Genomic DNA, 20289 nt, shown 5'->3' with positions numbered 1-20289 from the left:
ATGAACAGATGTTAGAGGGAGGCCACTTTTAAATATGTTTATTCGCTAATCAAGTTAAAATAATTGATCTTCTTCTGACACTGACACTGCTGGGGATAATGCTATAATCCCCACCAGACTTTTACTAAAGTATGGTGAAGAATGAACCGTCAAACTCAACATTCCCTAAATGTAACAGATGTGAACACAATGTAACATTTTGTATGCTCACAAAATAATTCTTGTTTAACTTTACTTTAACTGGTGATATTTCAACTTGTAATAGCAAATAGTGGAGCCAATTTGTCCTGAAGTTAACTCTGGGAACACACCTAATTTGCTCAGGATGGCTGATGAAAGAAATGCTGAATGAGAAACTGCATTGATTTACAGAAGCTAATGGAACAGAGACAAGACAGGAAATTATATCATGATTTTGGCTTTCTGTACCTCACAATTTTACCTATTACATCAAACTATTCAACTGAACTGAACTTTTAATTCCAAGCAGACACATACAAGTTAATGTCAGGCATTAAAAAGCGTTTTTTACATAAATTTTGTGCACTGTTTGAAAAACTCTGAGGATAATATGCTAGCAGGAATCGATGTAATTATGTGTACAGCACAGAAAGAATTATCATTTAGTGTGGAATTCCTCACTAGGAAATCAATTAACTACCGGTAACAGTAGAGGATGACATTATGGGGATAGGAGCTAATAGCACAAAACCAAACATGAGGCTTCAAATCTTCCAATACAAATCAATGGGTGATGTCATCACTTTGAAACACCCTTAATTGTCTATGTTTCCAGTAAAATAACAGCATGGCCTGGGCAGTGTAGGACAGAAACACCCCGACAACAAGCTTTTAGCACAAAAAACATCACCGAGAGTTTGTCAGCTTCAAGAAATGTCTTTCAGGATGTGCGTCATAGTTTCACCCATAGATTCCCAGTGCAGTATTCTTCCCACTGTATACCCTGATGAGTCCATGTTTGACTGAGTGACTGGTGCCTCCTGAGCCAGCATATGAAGACAGAGTAGCACTGGGTTAGCATATTGCCCGCTGTATTTTAGATAGGAAACCAATTGGTTTGCTTTGATTCAGTCTTCAGGGCCCAGATCTTTCACTCTGTGACACAGAGGCAAATATGCCCTGACACACACACACACACACAAACACACACACAGCTGGGGCTATTAAAGAGAAGCACCAATAGGAGCTTGGTGAGAGATAATTGTCTCATAAGTCAGTAAGCACAGCTGTTGGCAAGGTCAAGTTTCATTTATGGACGCACGTTGCCACTCTGAGTTTTGTCTCTGTGTCTTTTACAATCTGTCTTTCTTTTTCTCTCTTTCCCTCCTTTTTTTTCTCTCCCTATCTGACTCTGTCCTGTACCTGTACCAGTCCCTGTCACTCCCCTCCATCCTTCCCTCCCCTCTCTCTTTCTGCTTGGTTGAGCTTCAGGATTGCTTGTGCCCTTCAATGAATATTAATGGAAGAGTTTGGATATTATACGAAAATGAACTGTTTATTTACAGAGTCTCTCTCTCTACGGCTTTATGGGAGGTTTGGCCGGGGCTGGCTAAACGGTGCCAGACTCCCAAGTATGAGAATGAAATAGGCCTGCGCCGTGCTAAATAGGATTCAGGTCAGTAAGAGGCTGTGGCCAACCAGATCCGTCATATGGCTTTAGAGGAGCCTTCTCATTTCAAAACAACACTACAGCAAAACATGGCATTGTATGGGAATGCAAGATGAATGGAGGATGGACTAAGTGGTTCTGAAGTTTAGCTTGAGTGGTTTGTGAAAAAATTCAGGTATATTAAGTTAAGGATAGGGTTAGGCAGAGATCAGGATCTAGACTTGATTGATTGTCAGCAGAAAAAGAATGATTAGATTCTGAAGTAAAATACAGAAATGTTACAAATAATAGTCCTGCTTTAGTAAAGCATAAAAGTATTAATTGGGGAGATTAGTTACAGTTTGGTTTCACCGTGTGTGAAGTTTGGATTGTTTTCATGCTTTCAAATCAGTTCAAAGGTAGAAAGGAAGGAAAAAAAAGATAGAACAGATGGAAGGAAATACAGAAAGACATAAAGTAATGGGTGAGGAGACAATGAAGGGAGAAGGATGAGAAGGAATCATAAAAGAAAAGAAATAAAGACAAAGGGACAGAGGGAAGAAGAATAAGGAAGAAAACAAAAAAGTAGTAACTAAAGCTGTCTTATAAATGTAGTGTTAGGATGGAAGTTAATGGTGAAGGTTACTCCCTGAGATTTTAAAATGGAAATGCTCAAAACTGCATGTTAAGCACAATACCTGAGTATGACTACTTAGTTACTTTTCACCTCTATTGACTGTAAAATTAAAGACAGAAATGACCTTAAAATGCCTGTACCAGTTTCCAGTGAAAATCAGCTGATTCAAAGACTTTTCTTGAGTCATCTTGATACTAATATTGTACAAACATTTTGACCATCTAATTAGGGCTAACTGACAGGACAGCTGACAGTAGAGACAGCAGAATAAGTCTGCTGTATGTGAAGGCTGATTGTAACAGGCTGACAGAAACACAAAGAACACTATCGCTATGGTCACAGTGTTGAAATATGTAGTTTGTATAGAATTGATAAAAGCAGCAGGTCTGGGAGCTTCTATACTAAGAGTCAAGACATGTACAGAGTTGACAGATGCCAATCCAAACCTGCTCTGACAGCCTACACCAATAAAACCTGGATTAACAAAGGTATTTCAGTTTAAAAATGGAGATAATGGATTTTTCTCCAGTTGTTACTCGGCCATTGTTCTGTAAGGAACTCAGTAGTCTCCCATTTAAGTGATTGATTAGATGACTTCACATTACCTGCTGGGAAAAGCTCATTCATTTGTCTCATGGCGTGAAATGAACATAGTATGCAGTACCTGCCCTGAATTAATAATAATGATTCAGCCTTACTGCCATTACAGAGTGACCAAACATCACTGTCAGTAAAAGTTACTAAAAAGTGTCTAAAAGGAGTGTTTGACAAAAGTAAGCATGGTGGTACATCACCTCTGTACATGATGTCACCACAAAGAGCCATATAACTTGTCTTTATAAAGAAAAAATGCTGTTGATGTTAGTTACAGGCTACTGAAAGGTGTTTTTCTCAAAGTACTCTTTATGAAGCAGTCAACTGAAATGTAAATCTAGAGGCTGAATAATTCCTCAACAAGATCATCTTCTCCAGTGAGACAACTGCACTGGTTGTTAGTTTGAATGCTTAAAACGACTTATGATTATGTTTTCCTGACAAGCAAACCCCTGCGGTGATGTTAATAATGACTGTTCTCTCTCAGAGGTAAGGTAGAATTACCTTGATGATGTTAAGGCACCAGAAACACTTTTAGGATTGAGTTTTGATGTATTAAGACTGCGGTTGTCATCCTATGTCCTACCAACAGTCAATGTTGGTTTCTATTTTTACCCATAACCACAATCTCATCCTAACCATAACCAAGTAGTCTTTCTCAAACCTATAATTGGTTTGCTCTGGTCTGAATCAGTGGATAAGTTGATAGACTTGTTACTTTCCATTTGGTGTGGTTTATTTTGAATGAAATGAAATGCAGAAGAAGGCAAGCAGTGCCAAGTAAAGATTATTGATGGAACCTTTAAAGTTTCCAAAATGGCCAGATTTGCATCACACTTGCATATTGTAGCCTTGCCTGTACTGTCATGCGACTTCCTCTGACTATGTGAGGGGCTTGTAGGTGTTGCTCCAACATCACACAGGGAAAGTTCATATTAATAAGTAATGGAGAACATTTTAATATATTTATCAGTATGCAGAATACACTCTTCTGCTACCCCACACACTACTTAATCAATTAAACATCACTGTACAGTATAGTATCCATGGAAATACATACAAATGGTGATCCATCAGCCCCCCGACCCCCTCCCCCATTAGCGTCTTGTCTGCATTTCCCTTTATAGATCGGAGGCATTTCCTTTCTGCTGATGTCAGTAAATGTGTTTTGGGGCCACAGCCAGATATTGTGAGAAATAGGACAGTGATTGTTATGCTGCTTTGCTCTTTTTCTCTCTGGCTCTTTTCTGATGAACTGCAGGAAGTGATTATGTCTCATCTATTGGTTGCTGCCACTTCCTATCCAGTGACAACAGAAACCCACAGGAATATATATCTGGGTTGTGCTGTAAGAAATGTAGACTTAGAATTTCAGCGTTTAATTATAATCAATTCAAGTGACATAGTTAGGAAAAGAAACTATTATTCAATGATTTTTATTTAAATAATGCATTAATAAACTCAATGTGAACTCTGAGCTCACACATGTCTACCACCAATCTATAACAGTTGGACAATGAGAGTGGCTAATGAACTATGAGATGGAATAATAGAATGTGATAGGCAGATGAATAGATAAATGCAATAAAATATAGAACATTTTGAAAATTAATTTTGTAAATCCATCTTAAAATTCATTAGCAACTCATCATTAACACACAGAATCAGTAAATAATTAATAATAATTATGAGTTTGCAACTCTAATAATGTTTTTATTTTTCATTTTTGCTGTTTTAATGATTTTGTTTGAATTTTTATTTATTAACCTTTTTTAATTTTTTTTTTTTTACTATTACAAATAGCATAAAAAGCTGATGAAACACAAGAAATCAAGAAGCCATCAGCTTAAACATTTAATATCCCCCAAATGGGAAAACAAAGGAAAGAAATTTAAAGATAAATTGATAAAAACGCAAAAGAAAAAAAAAAACAAAAAACAAAAGCATAGATATACAAACAAAGGAAAATAGGAGGCACACTAAATGAAGAGACCAATGCAGCACCGATCATGATCAATAATCATGTAAAAGAAACAGAAGAATGCATGAAAAAGGAAAGAATAAAGATTAACTGGACATCATGAATGAAAAAAGGATTGAACTGAATTTTTTTATAATAATTTAAAAAAAAATGTAATTTCTTTTTTTAAATTATGAAATGATAACTTAAATACAGATGTAATTTCTTAATTCATATTAGCTGATGATTATAACTGAGCACTAAAAAATCTGTAATTACTGGCACACTCCAGATGCCATAGGATTAGCCCTACACACAACAAACAACAAAAAACAACAATAGTAATAAAAATACATACTCTTTCATTGGTCATACTGTATATACAGTTCATTCTCCTTTTATTTTGCACAAATGTATAGTATATATATTTCCACACTTTTTACATTTTCATATTTGTGCATAACATATTTTGTTATAATTAGTGCTGCTGTTTGGCTACTGCAACAGCTTTGTTTTCCCACAGGGATCATGAAAGGTTCAATTTACAGAATTTATCAATGTACAGTCTCAGCAGCAATTTATCTTAAACTGATGGTGATAAAACTGTTTCACATTCACTCTAATTAGACTAAAATAACAAGGAAAGTGGGTATATTAATCCAAAAAGGGTGGTTTATTCTTTTTTTTTTTTCCAGCGACAGCAGCTGTGTTATTATAGGCTGTATTACAGTGCACATGTGCAGTGTGAGTAAGAGAGACAGAATTGTATCTGTATTGTTGTCGGTAGCTTGTAAGAGGATCATGTCCACAGGCCTCCAAATCTCCTTTATATTATTACTTACAGTAGCTAGAATCCCAAGGGCTCTCGCTCACACACTCTACCACGCCTATACACACATACACAAACTCACACAAAGTAACACTACATGCTATTGTTCTCCATGACCAATCATTATTGTTCTTACGCAGAGCTTTTATCTCATAAAACATGATGAAGACATTCTATAGTTGATAAAGTGGTACACCACTATCACAGTGTATTTGATATTCAGCAGTAAGGTTAGCTACTTTATATTTAAATGTAACCTGTACAACATTGTAAAATATCTTTAACCGTGTTGTTATAGGCTACTGTACTGGCTGCTATAGTGTTCAATAGATTACCATTAAATGAAACGAGAACAATAGCAACCTCTGCCAGCCTTAAGTGCAAAGTCACAGCACAACAAAATTCATGTGTGCCCTTGTGAAATAGGTGGAGGCATGGTGACCAAGGTACTACTACTAGGGGAGTATTTCCACAAATTCACAAATTCTCTGTGAATTTGTGGAAATACTCTTGTGTAATTACACAAGCATACAATCTACACCATATTGGCTCCAACAAACAAAAGCAAGTATATACCTGGTAAACAGAATGATATTAGGTATCTCACAGCTAGCCAAAAAATACTAAAAACAAAGAAAGGGTTTAGCTAATTTAGCAAACTGCTTGTTAGCAAATGCACCAGATTGCTTATGAAGCTACGTTAGTCATGAAAACAATAAAGCTAGCTATGACTCCATTATTGTGGCAGGCTCAACAATTGAGATCTTATTACAGATAAATCAAACCACAGAAACAAGAAACTGCTTATATTACACCTTACAGACCACTGCCACTGGGTAAAGTAATATTATGAACAAGAACACAAAAAGTAAAATTGTAAATAACATAATGGTAAAGTACAGACCAATAATGTATGAAATTAACACTTGTAATGGCAATTGGTACTCTGCTACATGTTCAGTGAAGACTGGTCCAGACTACAGACTGTATATGTAGATGGACATAGCGTAGGGTGTTGCCTTTCACGCTCTTGAAACACACCCCGCTACCTCAGATCCAAGCTAATACTAGCTTACTGAGAGCATTGCACACTTGGGCTAACATAGCTACTTTAGCTGAATTGTGTGAACAGGGCAGGTTTCATTATCAAGTAACATTAAACTTAGTGAAATATTGCGACAATAGTCTGACTCAGTACGAGTCCTGGAGCCGGGGAGAGCAGGTGAGCCAACTGTCAATCACAACTGTTAATCAACACCCACATGGCGGACATGGAAGCTACTATAAGTCTTCAAATCTTATTAATGGAGCAATGATTTCCAAAATGACCACCAGCACACTTATTAGAGGGCCTGAATTTAGAGACTGAGACCATAATGACACATTGAAAAAAATGACTGACTTAGTATTTCTAAAGAGAAGTTGACACTTTCTGAATGGGAGTCTATTGGAGCATCTAGCGGCCATTGGTGGCACTTTAAGGTACTTCCACATTGACTTCAGCATCAAGTTGTGGTAGATGTTGCTTGGTCCAGACGTGTTAGCTTAGCACAGGGGCTGAAAGTGTGAGACGCCTCTGCCAAAAGAGGAGGAATGCACCCACTAGTTGCTCTAAAGTTGTTTTATTTAGGTGCTATGTTTTGTAAGCAGGTTAGCTAACCATTAGTTGTATGGCTAGTTGTATGAACCCAGCAGCCTCATTGTGAGGATGAGACTTCTAGAGGGCTGTACTGTGGGGCTAAGCTAGCTGTTAATGTTAAGTAATTAGCTACAAACCGTGGGCTGACTACTCCTTCAATCACAATATCTTCTTTTCAATTCTACACATGCTCAATATGTACAATATGTGACGTGACAGCTTCGGAGTTGTTGGAAAGCACCTTTAAAGGAGAAAGACTGAGCAACAGAACATAATGTAACTAATTACTTTTGCTGTTGAGTGATTAGTGAAGTAATGTGTGTGTGTGTACATATATAAATACATATATACATATATATATATATATATATATGTATTTAAAATTGTGGATTTAAAATCCACTCTAGTGCTTTACAGAGCAAATAAAGATTTATTTTATGGCACAAGAATGAAATGAAGATACTGCTTTCCAATATGTAAAATGAAGTAGAGACATTTTGTTTGCACAGAAAGTAAAGAGGGTTTATGGAAGAAGTGTTTTTAATTTTGAGAAACAACACTAATCATCCCACTGGAGAGATATAGACACTCCAGTCATCTCAGGCAGTCTCTTTTTATGATAATAACTACAACAAAGTGTCACAATGAATTTTACAATGCTATGGTGTCTGAAGTGCGGCACATAGCAGTTTTAACATGTAATCGTACTCTGCTCTCTCATCCAAAAGTGGAAGAATGTGTTAGAAAACAAACTGTGCTGGCAGAAAGTGATTCTGATTTCATTTTTCAGTCTCCCTCTTTTTGGAAAATTGACTACATAAAAACTTTATGAATGATCTTGTGTTCCTGCGAGCAGTTTAAGTGAAAGTACTGCCAGGGTCCAGCAGCACTGGGCAGGAGGCCAGCCTCCCTCTAATGGCTTTGAAAGTGCAACTCACTGCTGCTGCTGGTGCACTGATTTAGGTACACTCCAATCAAAAGTGGTGTTTTCTTCAAGTTCATTTACCATCAAAGAAGAAGAAACAATTCATCATTTTGAGAAACAAGTTGACAAAGAGGATACACTTTTTTTTCTTTGGAGGCCAACTGCTATTTTTCTTTCTTTTCAGCTTTTGGCTGCAGATTGCTTTGTGAGAAAGTTGCCTTTTTTGGACCGTGTCCAGCCGGCCCACCCCTCTGAAATTGAACCTGCTCTCCAGTGATAATGCAGCAAGGCTGTTTGGAGGGGATAGCAGGGGGAGGAGGGGTTGTTCGGCCACCTCAACTTCCATTAAAGACAAGCAGGCAGGGCAACCTCTGGACCCTCGATTAAGCGCCGCTTTGCGCGTTCAGTGAATGAATAGAAAAGAAAAAAAAGTTGAGGTGTGAAAAGCAATATCCTGAAGGCTCGGTGGGTAATTCTCGGTCACAACTCTGTCTTTGTACTGAGACCTTTACTTAGTCACCTCAATTATACTGTACCACCCTGCTCTAATCTGGGGCTTTCTTCCACAGCTCACACAACATGACAGAATGCATTTCCATACTAATGCCCAGGGAGTCATTGCATCACGGGGGAGTTTGCTTGTGTGTGTGTTGACTGAAACGAGAGGTTGAATTCCAATCGCAGGCCTGTTTGCTCCCGGGCCGTCTCTGGAGACTTGCTTTACTGAGGCCTCTTGCTGAGAAGGTTAGCAGGGTGTCTGGAAATGATGAGGGCAGGGAGAAAAAAAAAATGCAGTGTTTCAGTTGGAGAGCATCTGAACGCAGCAGGACGGTGTTTTCGCTTTCTTGTGTGATTGATGTCCCTGTTTCTGTGTTTCCTCCTCTCACCTCACAGCACAACCGAATCCGCCGAAAATTCACGAAGGATGGTGGGCGTACAAGGAGGTGGTGCAGGGGAGCTTTGTTCCAGGTAAGCCTCAAAACAGTACGCAGCACCTTTGATGCATGGAAGTTTCCCACAGAATACTGATTTGTCTGCATACACTTTAACCACATTGTGCGCTTGATCCCGTAGTCAGAGCTTATTACATATTTAAGATAACATCAGGCCACCTTGCCATTGGCAATAGTTTTATTTTCTCATTCTGACAAGGCCTCTCCGTCCTTCCCACACAGCTGACGCTTTTTCCTCTGATTGATTGACGGCAGCTCACTGTTCCCTCCACCTTTTCCATCTTGTTGTGTATCTGCGTGTCAGGCCAATTATTTTCCCAAGATTGTGTTTTCTGCTGAGCTGAGGTGCTTTTGATAAAGCCTGCAGCTGTGTGTGTGTGTGTGTGTGTGTGTGTGTGTGTTTCTACCCAATGTCTGCACACAGATAGATCAATTAGGAAAATTCAAACAGAGGACATTTTGCTGGTAGTCACTTCTGCAAGCATCAAGATTAACTTTTGTCTAAGGTGAGCAAGATTTCTTATGATCAAAGAGCAAGTATCAAGTTACAATAAGAGGTAAAGGAAAGGGTTGATCTGTAGAGTTCAAAACGCTGAACTAATGTCTTGAATTGGAACTTTAAACCTGATTTCAACCTAAATGTACAAGTTGCAACATCACACTTGGCCATTACTTTCAATTGAGAGTATAGCTGTGTGAGCCATAGTAGCACACACTAGCCTGATTTTCTGCTAGTTTCCAAATTAAAGCGCCAGTTTCACAAATGACTTATGTAAAGATTCTCAAATATGCCAGCAAATATAAGAGAACATGGAGATGGCAGGTGAATAAATTAAAATCCTGATTTTTTACCTGTTGATGTAGTCATTAGCTGTTTTATAGGGTGAGTAAGCTTCACCTGATGGTCTTCATCATACCCCAACTGCTTGCAGACAATTGATGCTTGTGTATTTGTTGTGACAGACCAGCACAGTATCTCGAAGAATTTCATCGGCGTTATACAAATCTGCACCTCACACTTCACAGCCAATGCCAACGTTTAATACAAAAGCAGAAACTTTATTTATGTTTTCCTTTATATTAACCATAACCATGATCTTTCCCTAATCTTAACCAAGCGTTTTAGTTGTGTAACCATAACCATACTGTAGGTGCCTTCCACAGATATTGCATAAAGCGAGGATTTTAAAAACATTGGCATTGGGGGTGAAAAAAACATCGAATATAATCCGATATGGAATTTTCCAGTATCAGCATTTTTGTCTGGCGACAAGGTTTGAAAGATGAGTGGTGAAGATTCAGCCTTTTCAGATAAACTTGTTTTTTTTGTTGTCAGAGTGCTCACCAACTGCCGTTTGGGAGTTTGTTGGATGTTGATTTGAGACAAGGCAAACAAAGTGAATCTGCTGTTCCTCAGTCAGTTGGACAGGATGATTGCTTCTTTTATGATCATAGATACTGCAAAACATTAATACTGTGAAATCAATCAAAGATGGAAGGAAACTGTTTCTCACTTTCATTTCTTCTGAGTTCTCATTTATTGTGTATTCCTGTAGAATGTAGAAGAAAAAACAAGCAGAAATATTTTGCCTAAGGTGTCAGTGGACAGCATTTGCCAAAGGCATCGAATAAATATACAGGAAATGAAAATGTTGGAATTCAAACTTTGGATATTTTGGACCTCTGACTTTGCTGGTTCAAGCACTCTAGTTATACCACAAGGGTAAACACAGTGATCCTTCAGTATGTTGAAAAATCACTCAAAATCCAGATTTGGGTATGGGGGATGGAGCAGTAAGGTGGGGTGGGGAATCAGCAGCCATCACAGCTCAGTGTTAATCCAGAGACCTTTCAGTGAAGGCAAACACACCACGCTTAAGTCATAATACCTTCTTAATGGAGCACTCATTTCCTTAATCCCCACCAAGACACATTATAAAAACGAATTTAGCTGTCATAGGTATTGTATGTCTATACTGAAGTTGTGTTTATCCATTGATTTCAATTAGAACTGCGATGATTAGTCAATTAATAGAGTTTGAGTCATTTTTTAAGAAAAAATATCCATATGTTCTTGTTCCATCTCCTCAAATGTAAATATTTTCTGGTTTCTTTAGTCCTCAATGATCACAAACTGAATATCTTTGGGTTATTGATCAGGACAAAAGGCATTTGAAGGCATCACATTGGGCTTGAGGAAACATCAACACAACATTCAACATTTTTCATTATTTTTTGCCGTTCTATAGACTAAACGACTAATCGATTAATTGAGAAAATAATCAACAGATTAATCAATATGAAAATAATGGTTAGTTGCAGCCCTAATTTCAGTGCAGTCCTAGTCTCTATGGAGCCAGCCAGTCTGAGTTGCCTCCATATTAGCTTGAATATTCAGCCTTTGCCATGTAGATTAGACTGGATTATGAGCAACCAAAATAAGTGGATTTTTTGACATGATCCTAAGTAAATCTTAACATTCCAAATTAGGGTTAAGGATTAAAGTTGGCATGTAGTAGTGAGGACTGAAGTTGGGATTAGAGACCTAGGGAATAAATACAATGCAACACAGTGAGATGGTGTGGTATTACAGTGTGTGTGCACAGTAAATAAAGGCATCTGCTTCCCAAAGCAAACTGTGGCTTTCCCAGCATGTCCAGGCATACATAAATAAGTGGCTGCTTGTCCTTCCCTCAAGCACCAACCTCTGGCTGGTTTGCTCCTACGTTAATATCTCAGCTATCTCTTCTAGCAGTCCTCCACAGCGCGCTTGCTTTACTAACCGCCATACAACAGCTGGAGCAGTTAAACGCTATTCATGATCCTCTCGTGGATGTGCTGAGAATTCCCAACCTTTTGTTACCTTGCTCTGCAGCAGGCAGGATTTCATAGCTTGGAAATAAAAGAGAACGGAAGGCTTTTCACTGCAAATGAAGCCCAATTTAATGAGGCAGAGAGAAATAATGTTGATGGAACATATTCCTACCTAGGCTGCTCGGACAGTGAGTGATGATAAAAGATTTGATTGAATAGTGAACAGTTTGTGCTCTGGATTTTCAGTCATATGTGATATACGCATTATAGAGCAGGTCATTCAACACTTACTCTCTGTGAGCAATAACTCATTACAATTATAACCTCATCCTCATCCTCATCTACACTTCAGCTTTTTCATATTTTACTTATTAGAGATTATCAGAGAAGCAACTGAGGAGACGGCTGACAGATCTAGTTTTTGAATTATTTATCACATCTGAGTGTTAGAGGAGTTCTTAACAAAAGTTGTTACTGGTGTATTTGATTGGCAGTTGGAATAATATTGTAGGAATTGAAATGGAAATAATTCGACTCCCTAACTGGGAGAAGCAATAACATCGCTGTAAGGCTCCACTCAGCGCTGGTACGGTAGTGCTATCAGAGCTCTGAGCCCTCTACGCTTCTTTTCACCTGTTAATGGCACATTTCACCTCCCTGGAAGTCTCTCAGCAGAGATCAGAAATTGCAGTCCAACATCATAGAACATTTTCACCCAAAGGTTAGCAAAGCAAATGTGATCCTATTCTCAAGCCAGGTTCACTACAGCTGACCTTTGGAAATATAGCTCATCCTTTTTGAGCCTTTCAATTAGCTTGAAATTTGTATAAAGGTCAGATATGACTCTTAAGTGCTGTTGGTTTCCTCCTCTTCTTCAGCCACGTGTTCATGTTAAATCTTCAGTCAGGGTCAAAAAGTATGCAGTCAGTTCCCCAAACTGTTATGGTTCTTTCTACAGAACAAACACGAACCATTTATTCCAATACCGGGTCTTAGAATTGTATATTAGTTTGTTCATTTTACTGTAATTAATGGAAGCACACTGTGTGCTTTATTTAATTTATGCACTCATTATTTTGTGTCTGGAGTATGATTTGATAATTCAAGCGAACTTCAATTAACACAGGGATGCAAATACACAAAGAAAAGATCTTATTAAAATGTTTCCAAACTTACAAGGCGAGTGCCTGCTGTGTTGTAACAGTCAATTTAAACCTATTATAATGTCAAAGGACCGAAGATAGAATGAAAAAGCAGAGCCGACGTTCAATGCCTGGAGTTATGTGACAATACTGAGAGTGAGTATTGTGTTTGAGAACATCATTTGTTTGAATAATAATGATAGTGCTTCCTGTGAAATGGTTATAATTCATTGGTACAGGTCCTGTCTGTATTTAATAACATACACCTTCTGACACAAGTTTACCGCCATCACCAAATAATTATAAATATAGATAGAAACAAAATACAAATACTTTACATTGTTTAAACTCAACTAAAACCTTTCTTAATAAGAGCATTTGATGCCTGCCAGTACCTTGAGACTCGAACTAAATGTCTCGAGTAAATCATCAGGATTAGGAATTGGCCAGATCCATCAATGGATAAGTGCCATATGAAGCCGGATCCATTTCCAGTGACTTTGCATTTATTTCCTGTTTCCTGTTATTTCCTCTTATCTCGTACAAACCTTCCTGCCACAAGAAATCTACACAGACACTTTTTTTTCTCCACAGATATACAACATACTGTAGGACTATATACATACAGACTATATGCCATTATAGGAGACCAACAAAGGAAAGCTTTGATTCGGCTCACAAAATAAATTGCTTTTATAATTTTAATGTAGACCAAAATTATGTCGCACTGTGAATGTTGCAAAGGCAGTCCATGTCACAAAATATCTGTATTTGGATTTATATCATAAATGCTGATATAAATCTGTATTAAATAGTTTTACTTTGTTTTATTGTTTTGTTTTGTTGCACTGCCATTTATACTCCTCATACATAAAAAAGTCTTAATTGAGTCTGAATAAAAGCTGTCTAACTGTTAATGGTCTGGATGGAAATAAATAGTGGAGATAGAATGTAATGTTAGTGAAAAAATACAAATCAGAATTGCATTGGGCCATAGTGAGTGATTTCCTATAAACAAAAGAAAGCTATTGACAAAAAAACGGCAATAACGGCCATATTGTGGAATAACTTGCATTATTTTATTTTTTTAAAGTAGGTTGTGCAATGGAAGGAAGTCCAGATGTAAAATACTGAATAAAGTTAGTTTGAAGTGTCCATAAAAAAAATCTGAAAAGCTTCCTTGGCATCCATTTGCATGCACTTTCGAGACAGTCCCTATCCTACTCCATGTCATGCAAGGATCAGGCTTCAATATCAGTGCATGAGGTAAAAAATACCACCAGTGGAACATCATTATAAGCTTTTGGTTGGTCCAACCTTGGTGTGAAAGTTTAATGTCTGGCACACTAATTATGTTGGAAGATTATGAGAAAGCCAAAGGTCTTCCCAGCATACCTGTGTATTTTAAAAACAGAAACAATGGTTGATAATACAGAATTATTTAGAAAAGACATCAGAGGCTGATAACAGAACCCATACCTTGGCTGTTAAAATGTGCACTACATGTAACCCTGAAATTTCCAAAGCCATCCTTCTATGCTTTTAGCAATCTCTTATATTGATGTAGAAATCATCATCATCACACGTCTAGTGGGTCATAAGTGATGATTGGGAGGGATTACTTTTGTATGAGTCTATACATTGTTTTTTAGGAAAATCATGCATTTTATAACTTTAAATTAGTCTGTCTATTTATTTCTTTTGTTTGATTAAAAGTGGTCAAATTTAAATATAGAGTCCCAAATATACTGGCATAAGCCTATAAAATATAGTGTTAGTGTTTATTTGTGGGATGTAAACTCCCCCCAGGTTAATTTTGACAGTACATGCTTGACCTTGGAAACAGCAGTTGACAAAACAATTTTTTCCCAGAGCTTTTTATCAGAGCACATGATCTTAATCAGCAGTTGGACTTTACTCAGTTTGGACTGTAGCACTTGAAGGACTTTACATACATTTTGGTTGAAAGAGTTTGAAAACCTACAGTTCCATGACAACGGTGTGATGCGAACAAAAGCTCAGGAATAAACAAGTACACATAACATTGAGATAAAATTGTTTTGTCAATATCCCCTCAGGTTGCTCACACCTCCTAAACCTTACACTGCCAGCTCTCTCTTCCTAGACGAGGCTCCCGTGTGCCAACACAACTTAGGGTTTGGGTGTATATATATATCGGGTAATCCTGCTGCTACTCTCCTAGTTTGAGTGATGTAACGGGCAGAGTTTGGAGCTGGAGACCACCTGGGGCTAATCACAAAGATATGGAGGCAGCAATGGATGACGATGTGGAGGAGGACTGAGAGAGTAAGAGATAGACAAAAGAGAGAGGGTGGAGCTACAGAGAGGGCAACTGCAGGGCAGAGAGCGATGACAGAGCTCAGAGATACAGACAGAGGGATGCTTTTATGGAGCTCAAACACACACACACACACTCATTACAGACACAGCCCTCCGTTTGATAAGATTCTGTCCCAGGGATCCTTATTAGAAGACTTTGTTGTTGTTGATTTAGGATTAAAATGTTTAACTGCCTACTTATACTGTATAGGGGAAAATAATCAGGATGAGTGACGCTTATAATTGTATTAGTCATTGTTACACATCCAACAATTAGGCTGGTTTCAAACCAATTAAAGCTCTTATGTAAAACATTTCTTCTAAATAATGAGGATTTAGCAGCATTTTCAAGATGATTTGCAAATATATAGCTCAGTTAAAGGGCCAGTTCACCACAATATGAAAACACTATTTTCTAATTTACCTCCAGTGGTGTCTTGGCATGCAGGCTTTGGTTTTATGTTCGCAGGTTTTGAGCCACAGAGATTTCTGCCTCCGCTCTAAAACAGTGGAAGTAAATGGAATTCAATACATGGAAAAAGGATATTTAACAATTGAACATTCTCATCCTTAGAATTTCCTCTTGGGTAAAAATAATATTCACAATGATGAGTAAATTGAATGAATGATGAGTGATTCAGGTATGTCGTACAACTCATACAGTCGGTCACCTTTCTGCACATGGGGAAAACTTTTTAAACCCTTTTTTAGTTTTTTCTTTTTTTCATGTTTTTTTTCCCCTTTTTTTGCTTTTTTTTGCAAGTTTATTAACAGATGACAGAACAGAAGGGGAGAGAGAGGAGATGACATGTAACAAAGGTCCGGAACCAAAATACGTCTCCGGCACTTGTTTGACTTGAGGTCTATAATCACTTGAATGAGTTAAATATGTTACAGCAATAAACTGAACCAAAAATAATAAAATACATTGTTAAAAATGCTGTTCATTGTGTCAGTGTATGCATCATCATCATCATGGGTATCACTGCCAATAGAGGTTTGACGTTTTCACAACCAAACAGCTGATCATGGTTTATGTGTAAGATTACCTGGACTAATGTCTATCTAACTTCATGTCAAACCCTTCCATCTTTCTTTCCGTATCTGGACAGTGCTGCTCTCATGCCAGCTGTAGTAATATTTTCTCATTTCTTCAGATCTCCTAATACCACCACTGACACTACTAAACTTGCCTTTAAATTTAGCAGAACTAGTAGCCTTACATAGTCATTTGTTGATCGACTATGCTAATGATCAAATCTCACAACTGTGCAAACGTTCTCAATGAAGGTGGCATTCATCAAGACAAAATTATTTAATTGACGACAACTGTGCAGTTAAGTCCCACTTGGGGCGCTGATACGAACATTCCACATGCCAAAAAGTGAGTGAGGTTTGGTTTAAGAATGCAAAAATGTTACTAATCCACAGAACACACTGTCAGCAGCTTCATAGAGACTATTTGGCAGTAAATAGGCTCTCAGAAAACTGTTGACAATGAGGTCTCAGGGACAGATTTCTGAAAACCTGGACAAATAAAACCACAACTCTGCATGGCTGGATACCAGAGGTAAGTATAGAATTTAAAAACTGCATTTACTCAAAGAGAGTCAGAGAAGCAACTCTCCTGATTCAATGGGATAAAACTTGTCGGCACAAGTGTTGAATAAGGCACTGCACTGCTCCTGTTAGGATTATTCTTGTGCTTTTTGCTTTTAATAAAGCATGGAGGACAGCTCTTGATCTTGAATGTGCAAGCATCCGATGTAATCATCAGACCTTATCGTACATCTCCACATCTGATGCTCTGTTTTTCGAGGCTCTCAACCTCCGTCAGACCATTTTGTCACAGCTTCTCATCACAGGAATTTAATTTAATCCTGTGTTTGCCCCTCCTCACACTCTTGTTTGATAGCCACTTTTGTTTCCAGCAATCAAACAAGCGGCTGCAGTTTTTCTAGCAGCTTGTGAGCTGATTAACAATTTTCTTACATCCCACAGAGACGAGACCCAAGCACCAATTATAGAATTTTAGCCGCCAGTCGCAAAGTCCAAAAAGCAGCGTTGTGATAAATCCCCTTAAATGTTTTATTTATTTATTAATTTTTTTTTTGTGAATACTCCAGCTAAGCCCCTCTCTGAATCAATAGAGGAGGTTAATTGGCAGGTACGTTGTCTGGCAGGTAGCGAACTCTTCTTCAAGTGACAATCACTGATCGAAAACCAATTAATGGAGCACCTACAGCACCGGCAGGGCCACGAACGATTTGCTGCAAGCAGGTTTATGGGAAGAAAATGGATATCCAATAGCACATTGCCAGCTTGTTTTGAATGCACCTAACCTTTCACTGGAGGTGGAAATAAGATTCTCAGTTTTGCAGAAGCTACTGTAGAGTGGGGGCAGATCTTATGAGAAGAGGCCTCCCAGTGGTTGGATCAGTGCCTGCAGAGTGGAAGAGATGGCTTCTGACAGCCAACACTACACAACAGAGACTGTTTGATGGGCCTCAAGCATCGTACCAAACAGATTTGGCCCCAGTGGAGATGACCATTGCAGGAGAAATTTCTCCTACCTATCATGGTGAAACATTACCTTCTGCACTGATGTGCTGCTGCACTCTTTTTCCACTTTGGATCTAGTCTATCCATAATCCATAAAGTTGTGTTTGCTCATAGTTTTCTTTTGTCTTGTCATGTTGTTGGAGTTCATATAATCTCATCAGCATGATAACGGCAGCAACAGCAGCTGGAAACTGGTTGTAGAGAAGATTCAGAGCCAAGAAGAGGCTGCTTAGGTGTGCATAAGCAGTCTCTCATGCAATCAAGGTCAGTGGGTGAATTGGGAAAGTGTAGAAATGAAGAAACAGCAGCAAGCAATTGAAAACAGGCATGATGGAGGGCAGCTAAAGGCAGGAAGGGACTGGGAAATGAGAGTAGGTACAGGACACACAGAAAGCTGTTGTGGAATATTTGAAGGAGATAAGATTATAGCATAGATTTTAGTGAGGTTTTTTTCTTTTTTTAATTAAAACGATCATTTAAGAATGATTTATTTACCTAATGATGTAAAGTATTCCAGGGATAATATCTAATACTACATACTCCGGTGCAGTAGGTGGCGATATGCACTTTATAAGCAATTGTTGCAACCTGCCTTAAAACCAAAAGAAGAAGGAGAAGCAATGAGAGTAGATTTAGGAAAACAGCTCATGGTACCTCAGGAGATAGCTGCTACTAAGACCAGACCTTGTGTTGTGGTCAGAAACATGAGCGTGTTTTATATTTTGTGAGTTGACAGTACCATGGGAGGATGTGACATGAAATGGCCCATTTAGAAGAAAAAGTTTAGATACTGACAGCAGAAGCGGAAGGTAGAAACTAAAGGTCCGCTCAGTGGAGGTTGGCTGAAGGGGTTTTGTTGGCAGATCAGTTTTTTTACCTGTTAACTGAACTGGGTATAAGAGAGCAGAGCCCAATACAGGCAGTAAAAAAAACATGGCAGACACTGCAGCCAGCTCCAGTGATTGACTGTGGGCAAGAAGAAAAGTGAGTGACGGTGATAGGTAAGTGTGGAATCTGAAACTTATAATGTTATCTGGTGATGCAATAGACAGAGGTGTATGTTGTGTTGTTTGGTTTGTTTGTTTGTTTTAAAAGCATGTTGTCAGTGATGGCAGTATGCTAGTAAGCTCAATGTAAGGCTAGCTTAACATGCTGTTAGCTAATGTTGATAGCCAGTGATATTATACACAGAGGTGTATGCTTTGTCGATTGCCAATGTGAGGTAGCTGAAGAAGATGGTTTGATTTGGTTTAGGCTCAGTAACCATGCTACAGTAGTTAGTTTAACATGTTGTTAGCATGCTATTTAGCTTAGCACACCTACTGACCTTGTAGACTTGGCCTGTACTCTTACACTCACACACAAATTCATATTGAAACCATGTTCCTTTATTTGATAAGACATGTCAAGAGATATGATTCATGTATAGTTTTTCATACAGAGGTGTTGCTAACTGGTGGCTATTGGTAAGACTAGTGGAAGTAGATAAACAGTGATGGTGGTTGGACAACAGCAGGCCATGGCATTCAGATGAAGTTATCTATGGGTGCGGTTGCATTTGGGCCTTGGCACAAGGGGGCCTGGGTGGGCCCCAAAGAGTAGTTTTTAAATGGTACAAAAAATGTACAACAATGCCAGTGGGTTAGCGTTATCATAGCTCAGCCTAGGTAAAAGGGGCATCTACCTTAACTTAATTTATCACTAATGCAATGCACCACCCGTTGGCCAAAACAAAAACATTACAAATTAATGCTATACTCAGTCACTGATGGGTTGCAACTCCAGAAGAAAAAGCATGATTCAGTTTTGCACTAGACTTTTCCCTTTAAAGTCGTTGGGTTGGCTGCACCCACTGTGGTGTTTATATTCAAGTATAAGAAGTGTCAGGCTATTTGATTAATGCATTCCTGTCCTCACACATCTACTATACAAATTTCAGTCTGGAAAATCCCAAACCGACACCTGTTTATTGTATTTAACTGACTACATCAGGAGGGTAGTGTACAAAGGGAATTTTTGTGGTATGGCAATGTTAGATCTACAGAAAGCAGTTAATATGGTTGACCATGCTATTTTATTGTCCAAACTGAAAGCCATTGGTTTTAATGATGCAGTGGGTTAGCTCTTATCTGAAAGATAGGCAGCAAGTAGTAGCTAGATATTGGAGGGACAAGTCTCATCCTAGGTCTATAAATTGTAGGGTCCCACAACAGAGTGTACTCGGACCTCTCTTTTTCTGAAGTCAATGACCTGAAGTCTTGTTAAAAGTACGCTGAGTGCAAAAC

General features: G+C 38.3%; 1 protein-coding gene across 4 annotated transcripts in view; it reads left to right on the top strand.

Moving 5' to 3' along the window:
* The window catches only part of ca10a (carbonic anhydrase Xa), a 257971-nt gene that overhangs the window by 38996 nt on the left and 198686 nt on the right, over positions 1-20289 (top strand). For all 4 annotated transcript variants that reach the window (XM_042397760.1, XM_042397759.1, XM_042397758.1 and 1 more), the window contains one exon: positions 9088-9162. In XM_042397760.1, coding sequence (XP_042253694.1) covers positions 9088-9162 — 75 coding nt within the window. The remainder of the gene's footprint in view (positions 1-9087; positions 9163-20289) is intronic.

Source organism: Thunnus maccoyii, chromosome 20, assembly GCF_910596095.1.
Source record: "Thunnus maccoyii chromosome 20, fThuMac1.1, whole genome shotgun sequence".
NCBI lineage: Eukaryota > Metazoa > Chordata > Actinopteri > Scombriformes > Scombridae > Thunnus > Thunnus maccoyii.
This window is presented reverse-complemented; position numbering and strand designations above follow the sequence as displayed.